The sequence below is a fragment of the Camelina sativa genome, chromosome 18, assembly GCF_000633955.1.
Source record: "Camelina sativa cultivar DH55 chromosome 18, Cs, whole genome shotgun sequence".
NCBI lineage: Eukaryota > Viridiplantae > Streptophyta > Magnoliopsida > Brassicales > Brassicaceae > Camelina > Camelina sativa.
Window position 1 is genome coordinate 16,651,107 of NC_025702.1, and position 11,562 is coordinate 16,662,668.

Sequence of the window (11,562 nt, forward strand, 5' to 3'; positions counted from 1 at the left end):
ATTCTTATTGGCTATAACTCCTTCACGCGGATCACCAATATTCACCGTTGATTAAAACAAATCGACGGTTCACACATCTTCTTATTAACTACACGGATCGACATCTCAGCCGTTAGATCTAAATATCCGATCTGATTGCTCAAAGTAACGAGGCTCTCCGTCTTTGCCTATAAAAACCAATCTCACATCTTTACTCACCCAAATCAACTTCAACTGTTCTTCTTCATCTTCTACTAGCTTTAAGATCTTCTCGAGAAAAAACCTAATTCGTCTGTGAAAAAAATGTCGGGTCGTGGGAAGGGAGGAAAAGGATTGGGGAAAGGAGGAGCGAAGCGTCACAGGAAGGTTCTGAGAGACAACATCCAAGGAATCACCAAGCCTGCGATCCGGAGGTTGGCTCGTAGAGGTGGTGTCAAGCGTATCAGTGGTCTCATCTACGAGGAGACACGTGGCGTCCTCAAGATCTTTTTGGAGAACGTGATCCGTGACGCTGTTACCTACACTGAGCACGCTAGGAGGAAGACTGTCACCGCCATGGATGTCGTCTACGCTCTCAAGAGGCAAGGAAGGACTCTCTACGGATTCGGCGGTTAAGGGAAATCGCGTTTGTGTGTTTTTCTGGGTTTGTTGTTACTTAGCGGCGTATTCTTCTGGGAATTTCTAATCAAATCAATGTTATCTTCCGCGTTTGCGTTTGTTTTTTCCGGTTTGGCGTTTAGTAGTTTGCGGTAGCGTTCTCGTTTTTATGTAATTACGCCTTTTCCTTTGGTGAAATATAAATCGAATTAAGTTTCAATTAATAGCGTTGTGTCTACCAAATTGCGTATAATCGAATTAACTGGTGAAATCTGCTTCAATTTTGCATCTGATTAGAAGAGAAACTATATGAAATAAAGCGTTTAAACTAAAATCGGCGAACATCGAATCTATGATTTCAGCGAGCTGACATGATTTTAAGAACGATGTCGCATTTGAAGATGGTTCCGCATTGGTTAAGATGTATCAGCTGATGGAAAACCGAAACAAACCGGTACATGTTTTGGTTATTGAACAAAAATCATAGTCTAATCGTTTAATTATGTACACATACAAAAACAAAAGCTAGAGAGGTAACATTAGATTTATTATCGTCCCTCAGATTTGACCAGCTGCGAGAAAACTTTACTCATGGAAACACCCGAAAGATCACTAACACTCGACTCTTCCTCTTCTTCAAACCTTCCATCTCTAGCTACAGAAACGTTAACACTCGTGTCCCCATGGTTAAAATCATTGAACCGTAGAGGTAACTCACCGATCATGTTCGTGCTGTTATCTTCTTCTGGATCACAATCAATCACAGCTTCTTGTAGCTGCAAAGCGTATTCAAGATTCCACAACACATCTCCCATTGATGGTCTATCAACTCCATAGTCAGCTAAACATTTCTCCCCTGTTTCACCAAACTTCCTAAGCGAATCTGGTCTAATCTTACCTCGCAGTGATGGATCAATGATGTGTTCAAGCTGTCCTTTGTTTTGCCATTTCATCGCCCATTCCGCAAGATTCACCATTTCTCTAGTGAGCGTCGGGTCTATAACAGGTCTTGCGCAGAGAACCTCGAACATAACGACTCCGAAAGAGTACACGTCTGACTTCTCTGTGAGCTGTTGTCTTCTGAAGTATTCAGGATCGAGATACCCGAAACTTCCTTTGACCGCGGTACTCACATGAGTCTGATCGATCTCAGGTCCGGTCTTAGACAGTCCAAAGTCTGCAACTTTAGCCATGAGATTCTCGTCGAGTAATATGTTGGCGGATTTCACGTCTCTGTGAATCACAGGTTTCGAGTCACCGGTATGGAGATAATGCAATCCTCTAGCTGATCCAATACATATCTCAAGACGTTGCTTCCAACTCAAGCTAGGTAAATTCGAGCCGTNCCTGTTTCACCAAACTTCCTAAGCGAATCTGGTCTAATCTTACCTCGCAGTGATGGATCAATGATGTGTTCAAGCTGTCCTTTGTTTTGCCATTTCATCGCCCATTCCGCAAGATTCACCATTTCTCTAGTGAGCGTCGGGTCTATAACAGGTCTTGCGCAGAGAACCTCGAACATAACGACTCCGAAAGAGTACACGTCTGACTTCTCTGTGAGCTGTTGTCTTCTGAAGTATTCAGGATCGAGATACCCGAAACTTCCTTTGACCGCGGTACTCACATGAGTCTGATCGATCTCAGGTCCGGTCTTAGACAGTCCAAAGTCAGCAACTTTAGCCATGAGATTCTCGTCGAGTAATATGTTGGCGGATTTCACGTCTCTGTGAATCACAGGTTTCGAGTCACCGGTATGGAGATAATGCAATCCTCTAGCTGATCCAATACATATCTCAAGACGTTGCTTCCAACTCAAGCTAGGTAAATTCGAGCCGTAAAGATGACTCTTCAGTGTTCCTTTCTCCATATATTCGTAAACAAGAATCATCTCGTTGTTCTCGTCGCAGTAACCGATCAGAGAAACCAAATGGCGATGACGGAACTGAGATAACGTTTCTATTTCTGTCTTGAACTCTGCAAAACCTTGCTGAGACCTAGGGTTCCCTCTTTTAACAGCTACTTTCATGCCGTCACGAAGCTCTCCTTTGTACACTTTACCAAAACCGCCAACTCCAATAGCTCGATTCTCGTCAAAGCTATTCGTCGCTTCTTTAACCGCTGCTAAAGGAATCCGATAACTCGAGTTAGAATTTATACTTGCAATTGTAGTCCCATTTGAGGATGAATTTGTTCCATTGGAAGACAAAGGTATCCAAATCTTTGAATGGTCATCAAGGTCTCGTCCTCGTTTCTTGTACAGCAAAAAGAAACCACCTAAAACCACTAAAACAAGCAATGAGCCAACCGTTACACCAATGATCATACCAACGTTCTTCTTCTTAGTGGTTGAACTTGAACCACCAGGCAAAAATGTCCCACCACTGAGCTGACCTTTGGAGTTATTCATCTTCATGATCTCTAGCCCGTTCAGAATCGCGGTAGGGTAACTCGTGTGAAGCGTCGATGGACCAATGCTCACACGGATTCTATTAGTCTGTTTAGCTGATCCCGTGACATAATCCATCGAGTATGCACCGCTCAAAGTGTTGAATAAATAAGAGCTTAGATCAAGACTCTTAACACCCAACATTGAGTCAACATAAACATTGAAGTAAAGCTGGTTTAGAGCTTTGCTCACGATATCGCAGAAATGAAACCGGAGGAAGTACTGAAAACCCGGGTCAACATCGAAATCCCAAGTCACATTGAAATTGCTAGTCGGGTTATCAGCTGAATTCATCTCAGTGCAAGTACCATATACGGTTCTTGGAGCAGTTTCCTCTGTAGCAAAACCGGGAACATAAACAACAGATGCAATCTTAGACACACTCTTAACAAGATTCTTCTCAATTAGAAACTCCGAATCAGGCTCCCAAATTCTCGAAAGCGTATCGTTATTAGGCGTTACACGCGGACCACCCATGTTCACTCTATGAACCGTCTCAAGAGCTTGCCATGATAACCCTTGAAACTTCCCGGGACTGCCTACAAAGGAAGGGTCACCACTGAACAACGTGTCAGGAACAGATACAACCTCGAGGGCGTTCAGAAACGCGAACGAATTACCCGAGGGAGCAAACGTGAGCTCGAGATGATCCGTGGCTACTACATTCACAGAGTACTCCTTCATAACTCTGGATTTCACAGTGAAATCACTCAACAGAACATGTGTTTGTGACGAAACTGAGAATTTAGCTGATCCCATCTGGAAGCTTTGGTAGTGAAAAGGATTGAAATGGAGACGAATCCAGTGGCGGCCTTTAGCGACGGATAATCTATACTTAGAGATTCCGGTGAAGATTCTTGCCGTCTGGTAAATATCTGAATTTGAATTGCGATTACTCGCGGCAAGAATTTCACTGGGAGAGGTTAAGAGGTTCGAAGCAAGCTTATCAGACATGAACACTCGACCAGTGACAGTAACGTTGGTTGATGATCCACAGTTGATGAGGTAATTATTCACAGGTTCGTATCCATGGCAGAAGCAGATCAAGCAAGATGAAATCAATGAAACCCAAATCAAAAATCCAAACTTTTCAGTACCCATCTTCACAAAACCTGGAAATTATAAACAATTCTGTTGAATATAGAGTAACAGAAGGGATATACGAACATGAGCAAATCTAGAGTTTTGTTTTAGTAAAGATGACAACTTTCTAATTTATTCATAACGGACTAATTAAAAATTAAAACAGCAAAAGAACAAAGATTTTACCTTTTAAGACAAGTTTTCCAGGAAAAGTAATTGTTCCATGAAAGGTAAAAACTTAAAAGGATCAGCTGATGATTGAATGATTTCCAGATTTTTGGGTTTTGTTTTGAAACTGTGTTTAGAACAGAGTGGCTAACAAGAGAAGGATTTAATATTTTGCAAAGATGAACTGGATATATATATCAAATATATTAATTTAATATTTGTACTTGCATAGATGCAGCGACAAATAAAAATTAAGGGATATGAGCAAAATTTGTAATATAGAGACGGATGAATTGAATTGAATTGAATTCGTCAGTCTGAATTTGTTTGTTCTGGTGGCTAAAGAAATTTAGGAAGAAGACGAAATTTATTTTCCAGATTTTACCATAAAAAACTGCACAAACGTAAGTGGTATGTTACATTACCGCATTTAATGTGTCAAAAAATAGCAAGAGTTCTTTATTAAAAAAAGAAAAGGAAAAAGCAATAGTTTAACTTAATTTTTTAATCATAAGTTTAACTTTATTTATTCTTGTTAATTACTATAATTATCATATCATATTTGTCTTCATCGTCGGTTCATCACTCCGAATCAATATTAAATCCTGTTATGATAAATCTCAAATAAGGAAGGTAGTGGAGGTTGGAACGAAAAGTCAACATACGTGGGTTTGTGAGAGCTTTTTTTTCAGGATATACCAAACTTCTCGAACGGTAGTTTTAATTTTTATTAAGAAAGCACATGATTTGATTTTTTTTGTTCGGCTTCCATCTGTTTCATTCAATACCCAACAATAGTAGTATATACTCCTTGCGTTGTTTCAAAATATACGATGCAGATCAAGAATTATTTATTTTTAAAAAGTTTAACCAATTAAAAACAATACTGTATAATATAAAATATTAAATTAATCTAAAAACTGTATGTAAACTAGAAAACATTTTATATTATGAAACAAAAAATTTCCTCTAAAATATCGTATATTGTGAAATGGAGGAAGTATATCATAGTGATATATCATGGTTTTTACGGTTTTTAACCATGATATAAGTGTGTTTTTTGAGTCTTTTAATCTGTTTCTAGGTTGTTTTGAGTCTTTACAAGTTATTTAGGAATTTGGCATGGATGAAGCGAAGTTGAGCAATTTGGATGATTTTGGAGCATTTAATCGAAGGAAAAGAACTTGGAGTCGGATCAGAGTTATGGCATCGACCGACACTGAAGGAGCATCGGTCGACACCCATGTTTATCCAACGAGAGAAAGAAGAAATTGGAAGTTTTACAATTTTACCCAAAGTTTTCCTAAATTGCAACACAAGTCCCTGACGTGTTTTAGGACATATATATATATATATATATATATTGTTTTATGGGTTTTAGAAAACCCTTAAGTTTTATTCTAGCAACTTTTTGAAAGAGAAAAAGCGTGAGAGATTTTTAGAGAGCTTTTGGAGAGAAGAATCAAGACTCCTTTAGAGAAGATTCAGAACTCCTTTACTTCTTCTTTTGATTTCTTAATGCAATTTATTCGGTCTATGATGTGTTCCTTATTGATTATGTCTGAGTAGTTTGCTTGTTAGGTTCAGTGATTTTCACATGGATTTTATGATTTATTAGATCTGTTTATTTAGGATTCATTATCTTTCTAGATCTTCATCATAGGTTGTTCATCATATTAATCCTTGATTGGTCATCTAGAATTAATAACCTAGGAAAATAAATTGATATGAGAATATAATTGATTTTCCTGATAAAATCTTTTGATGAGCAAAATTACTTCTTGCAAAGAGATTTGATTCAGTAATTTTGTGAACAATCTAAACTTGTTTTTAAAGCTGATTTTTAACCTAGAATTTTACAAAGAGATTTGGATTTTCTGGTTTCAAATTTAGATAATATTTGCAGTGAGAACTGATTTATTTTACAGAAGAGTTTAGAGTTCTAGATCTGATTTTAATTGCTTGAATCCTATTTAATTATTAATTTAATATTTTGTAATTTCCTGAGAAATTCTCTGGACTTAGCTTTTTGATCTTCTGAATTTACAACAGTTTTATTTAATATTTTGCGTTGCTTTTCTTTATTTAAATCAACTTGTTTAGCTTAATTATAAAACTTTATAATTTATTGTGTAGACTTGAGTCTTTGTAGAATTCGACCCCTAAGTATTACAGTGACCTCTTAATTTGAAAAAATAGTTCTATGCTTTAATTTGAGCATATCATATAGTAAAGTTTTAGATTAAAAAAAAAAAAATAATGAATAACGACATTAGCCACCTTCATCTACACACTAGTCATCTATGTGGATTGAAACGAAACGATATGATGCCACTATACTTGATCAAATTAGTTAGCAATAATATGATGCCACTATATTTTTATCTTGAGAGTTGGGAAACGTGTAATATAAGCCTGAAATACCGACTATAAACCGATATCATAAGATTTAGTGGCTTGTGTAGAAAACTACATAAGATTTAGTGGATTGTGTAGAAAACTACATAAGATTTAGTGGCTTGTGTTAGTGTCATGTGTTAGTGTCATGTGTACTATCCAAGTTCAAACATGCCGCATGATGTAAGTTGTACAAAAAACATATCAATCTGAAAACATATATGTGGACCTGTTGTCTACCGACACATTTTGTTTGGAACTCGGAAACAACAGTTCTCTATATATTCAAGGAAAAACAAAAAATGGTTGAGATGTCACAAGGAGAATGACTGTCACATCTGTTTTTTATTCATTGATTTAAAATTAATACAAACACCCCTTCTACTTTAAAAGGTTTACATGTATTGCTACTCGCTATCTTATATATATTCATCTTATGATAGATTGACGAGAGTAAGAACAGATATGTGTTATAGGAAGAATTGTATTAGACTCTTTATGATACAATATGCATTCTTTTATATAGAGATTTAGTTTCCTATTCTAAGATATATATAAATATTAATAATACATTAGATAAATATAAACATTCCTAAACTATATATATTCTAGATCTTCATGGATTCTATATTCTTGGACAATTATAACCGTGATTTCTCGGTTTTGATCTCCGGTTTTCAATCTCCCAATATCTTAATTAGAGCTATACCAAAGAAGTAAGATCCCTAAGGGTAAAGATGACTTACATGAACCAAGTCTTGACTAGTGAAATGAGCAGCTTTGCCATGTATTTCATTGATCGGACTACGGGGATCGTTCATCAGCAAGCGTCTTCCACATCGGATCAAGTTTGTCGTGTAATCATGTGTTCAAAGAACACAAACGAAGGTAATTTTATGGATCGAATTATTTAGATAGTTCATGATCGAACCTACAAATACTTTTAGAACTTGTTCGAATGATCGTAAAATTTAAGTGTTTTACACTATACGATTCGCTTAAGCTAGATTAAACATAACTTTAGTTTTTTTTTTTTTTAAGTATTAATTGAGCTACACGTTTCTTAGTATTCAGTGACTACTTAGTGATAATTTTAGTTCATATATACAACTCTAGCTAGAAATATTGTTTTTGTCTTTATATTCTGTAAACTTGATAAGCTTATATTGTATGATTGGACTGCATTAATTAATGGACGTAGTTTTCATTATCCTGAAACGTCGAACGTCTTTTTCATGTAGTTGGATGGTATAGTTTGATTACTAAAAATATAAAACATCTGAACAAAACATTCATAACTTCTTAACTAAAAACTCCTTAACTATTCAATCCTTTTAGCTTTAACTACAACCTTCGCAAAAAAATACACACATATTTTGTCGTTTTGTTTAAAATTAGCCTAGTGGTTTTTTGTATTGCAGAATTTACATACGTACTTAAAACATCAACACTAATGATTTCATGATTACACAAACAAAGTAAAAAAAACATCAACATCATAGTGTATAACGGGCCTGTTGGGTTAAGCCCAAACGTCGATCCGCAACTAAAAGAAGTCAAAAGCTTTCCTTACGAAGAAACCTTCTGAATCGCTTAGAAGGGTTCGTAGGGCCTATCCCGTGACCTATGAAAGTTCCCTCCATCACCAATCATTCTCCACAAAATAATATTATTTTATTTTAATTTCCTTTTTTTTTTCTTATTTATTTAATTTTTATGGGAGGAGGATCCCATTTTCTAAATCTTGCTCTCTCTCTCTCTTCTCGTTCGTATATCCGTTTCTCCGATTTAGGGCACCAAATTGTAATCAAAATCTCCGCTCTTTCCCCCAATTTTACCCAAAAACTCTCTTCTTCATAAATCTTCTTCGGGATTATCGTAACCCTCTTCCTGGGTTCCGCGTAATTGGTCAGTGCTATTCTCCTTCTTCTTCTTTTTCCTCCCGTACGCACCTTGTTACTGTGAGTGTGTTAACAGATTAAAAAACACGCGAGTTTTAGGGTTTTCTGAGTTCAGTTTTTGTAAATCCTAGTATTGAAAATTGCATCTCGGTAGTTCAATTTAGGATTTGCTCAGTCGTTTTTTTTTTTTTTTATTAACAGGAATAGGTATTGATTGAATTATGCTTTTGCGTTGATTGTTTTTGGATCCTCGTAGATTTTATTTTCATGGTTATTGTTTCTGGATGAAAGCTTACTCTGTCAAAAAAAATATATGAGCATATCAAATCTTACTTTGAAAGTTTCTACAGTAATCTCGTCTGGTGCTACTCCATGGTTTATAAGATTTTTTTATGTTATAGCACTGTGTCACCTTTGTTAGTTTATTGAATTCATCCTTTTTTTTCCTGGCTGTTTATGTCCGTGTGGTGTTGTTTTATTCCTTCTCAGATTGTAGGCGGTTCGCCGAATGATATATTGTCTCGAGTGAGTGATTGTCAGATCGTGCAATGTCAAATCTTCATGTACTGTAACCTTCCTTTTTCCCCTTTATCATTTTTGTTAGTTTTTGAACTTGAAGAATATGTTAGTGTTGTAAGGACATCATCGTTTACTTAACTATGCCTACCATCTCTTCTCTTTAAACTACTGTGCTTTTTTTTCCCCTTTTGCAGTCATCTCTCAATGGTTCTGCTTCGAATTTACCAGATGGGTCGGGCAGATCTTTTGCTGCTTCTTATTCTGGACAATCTGGTGCACCATCTCCCTCTTTTCATCATACCGGTGGGTCTAATACTACTTATCTTGATACTGTTGTATATCTTTGTGAAGTGCTCAGCTTATGTAGCTTTTAAAAAAAAAAAATTTGCAGGAAACCTTCAGGGACTTCATAATATTCATGGGAGCTATAATGTCGGGAACATGCAAGGTACACTTACATCAAGAAACTCAAGTATGAATAGTATACCATCTCCTGGGGTTCAACAACCTAACGGGAGTTTTTCCAGTGGAAGATTTGCCTCAAACAATCTACCTGTTAATCTCTCCCAGGTGCTATGTGGTTTATATTATTTTGAAAATAACTGCTCTTGTTCTTAAATCTGTATCTCATAGTATGCTACGATGATTGCTTTGTAGTTGTCTCATGGTAGCTCACATGGGCATGCGGGAATCCCAAATAGAGGAGGTCTTAATGTTGTTGGTAACCCTGGATTCAATAGTAACGCAAATGGAGTTGGTGGTTCTATTCCTGGAATTCTCTCTACATCTGCAGGACTCAGTAATCGTAATAGTGTTCCAGGGATGGGAATATCCCAATTGTTGGGAAATTCAGGTCCTCGGATAACAAATTCGATGGGTAACATGGTTGGTGGAGGTAACTTGGGGAGGAATATTAGCTCTGGTGGGTTGTCTATTCCTGGTTTGTCTTCACGACTAAATTTGGCAGCAAATAGTGGATCAGGAATAAATGTTCAGGGACAGAACCGAATGCTGGGTGGAGTACTTCCTCAAGGTATATATGATTTGTCCAGTTCATTCCATTTGCTGTCTTCAGGTTCTTTTGCCTGTAAGTCGATTAAACTGAGCCTTGTTTATCTTGTTATGTCGCTGTTAAAAAACGGATTATAAATTTTGCTTCATGGACCTGGAGAACACCTTTTAACTAGCTAGGGAGTGCTGTAGAAATTAAGTTAAGAAAGTAATTTGCTTAATAGCAACTTAAAATAACTAGTCATTTAGGGAGGTGGATTGATATCAGCAGTTGAACTTCTTTTGCCTTTGTAGTCTATACTTCTCTAGAGTCCCATGGGCATGCAATAAGTTAACAGCTGCTGTATGTGGAAAACAGAAGTAGAAATCTGATTGCAAAATTGTGTGGTACAGGATCTCAGGTCATGTCTATGCTGGGAAACTCCTATCATACTGGTGGTGGCCCACTTTCTCAGAACCATGTTCAGTCAGTTAACAATATGATGCTCAGTGATCACTCTAACGACAGCTCTCTTTTTGACATCAACAACGATTTTCCTCAGCTCACAAGTCGTCCTGGATCTGCTGGTGGCACTCAAGGACAACTAGGTAGTCAGTTTATCTGAAGATCTTTTGAAATTCGTACACTTAAAAGTTTTTAAAAAGATTTTTCCATATCATGTCTTGTTCCCTCATACTCTTGTGGTGGTGTTTCTAGGTTCTTTGAGGAAACAAGGTTTAGGTGTCCCACTTGCCCAACAAACCCAAGAGTTCAGCATTCAAAATGAAGACTTTCCTGCCCTACCTGGATATAAAGGTGCTGGTCTTTTATTGTCGATAACTTTGTATTATATTGTGCATAAAGTTGGGTCTTGCATATTTAATGTGCGCAAAGTGAGTAATATCTTCTCTAGTTCCCCTATTGTGAAAAGTTCTCCCCCCTAAGTTATTCTCCAAAATCTCATGAAAGTCCGTTTCCAGATGGTCTAGATACTTAGGAAGTTCATAAACTTATTAACTGCCGCATATTATAGCTTATTGCATGAGAATATGTTAGGTGTTCCTGACATATGTGCTTCTTAATGCTGTAAGCTAAACATGCTGGATCGATCATTCACAAGCGTAGTAGATTTTTTGCAGGTGGGAATTCTGATTATCCTATGGATTTGCATCAGAAAGAGCAACTCCATGACAATGCTATGTCAATGATGCACTCTCAAAACTTTTCTGTAAGCTTTAGACTGTTTCAAAGTTAACAAAGTGATTTCCTACCTTTTTCTATTGATATGGTTGTTGATGTGGTAATTAATGTTTGGATATTTGCAATTGTTTTGCAGATGGGTAGATCTGGTGGTTTCAACTTGGGGGCAACATATACATCGCATCGTCCACAACAACAACCACAACATACTTCATCCGTGAGTGGCAGTCTCTCCTATCCCTATCTGTATACAGCCAGGAATTTCTTCAATTTGCATATCT

At 36.9% G+C, this 11,562-nt stretch overlaps 3 protein-coding genes across 5 annotated transcripts in view; 2 read left to right on the forward strand and 1 right to left on the reverse strand.

Moving 5' to 3' along the window:
• Positions 184-800, forward strand: LOC104762083 (histone H4). Its single transcript, XM_010485310.2, has one exon. The coding sequence runs from the start codon at positions 283-285 to the stop codon at positions 592-594; it is 312 nt and encodes a 103-aa protein (XP_010483612.1). The 5' UTR covers positions 184-282; the 3' UTR covers positions 595-800.
• Positions 1,008-4,645, reverse strand: LOC104762084 (probable receptor-like protein kinase At5g59700). 2 transcript variants are annotated; one of them, XM_010485311.1, is made up of 3 exons: positions 4,292-4,645; positions 2,090-4,134; positions 1,008-1,598 (listed from the first exon to the last, which is right to left on the reverse strand). In XM_010485311.1, the coding sequence occupies exons 2-3, from the start codon at positions 4,121-4,123 to the stop codon at positions 1,125-1,127; spliced, it is 2,508 nt and encodes an 835-aa protein (XP_010483613.1). In that variant the 5' UTR covers positions 4,124-4,134; positions 4,292-4,645; the 3' UTR covers positions 1,008-1,124. The 2 variants fall into 2 exon arrangements, with proteins under 2 accessions (XP_010483613.1, XP_019095496.1); XM_019239951.1 differs by having other exon boundaries at positions 1,008-1,441; positions 1,933-4,134.
• LOC104762085 (probable NOT transcription complex subunit VIP2) overlaps positions 8,402-11,562 on the forward strand; it is a 6,668-nt gene continuing 3,507 nt past the window's right edge. For both annotated transcript variants that reach the window (XM_010485312.1, XM_010485313.1), the window contains exons 1-9: positions 8,402-8,578; positions 9,061-9,134; positions 9,285-9,393; positions 9,482-9,660; positions 9,748-10,123; positions 10,495-10,689; positions 10,799-10,897; positions 11,221-11,309; positions 11,418-11,498. In XM_010485312.1, the coding sequence (XP_010483614.1) occupies positions 9,120-9,134; positions 9,285-9,393; positions 9,482-9,660; positions 9,748-10,123; positions 10,495-10,689; positions 10,799-10,897; positions 11,221-11,309; positions 11,418-11,498 (1,143 nt within the window). In that variant the 5' untranslated portion in view covers positions 8,402-8,578; positions 9,061-9,119. The remainder of the gene's footprint in view (positions 8,579-9,060; positions 9,135-9,284; positions 9,394-9,481; positions 9,661-9,747; positions 10,124-10,494; positions 10,690-10,798; positions 10,898-11,220; positions 11,310-11,417; positions 11,499-11,562) is intronic.

Excerpts from the sequence above, each read along its gene's own strand:
- LOC104762084 (XM_010485311.1), bottom strand. The coding sequence starts at position 4,123 with ATGGGTACTGAAAAGTTTGGATTTTTGATTTGGGTTTCATTGATTTCA. Across the intron at positions 1,599-2,089 it reads TCGGAGTCGTTATGTTCGAG|GTTCTCTGCGCAAGACCTGT; the intron begins GTTCTCTGCGCA and ends GTTATGTTCGAG.
- LOC104762083 (XM_010485310.2), top strand. The coding sequence starts at position 283 with ATGTCGGGTCGTGGGAAGGGAGGAAAAGGATTGGGGAAAGGAGGAGCG.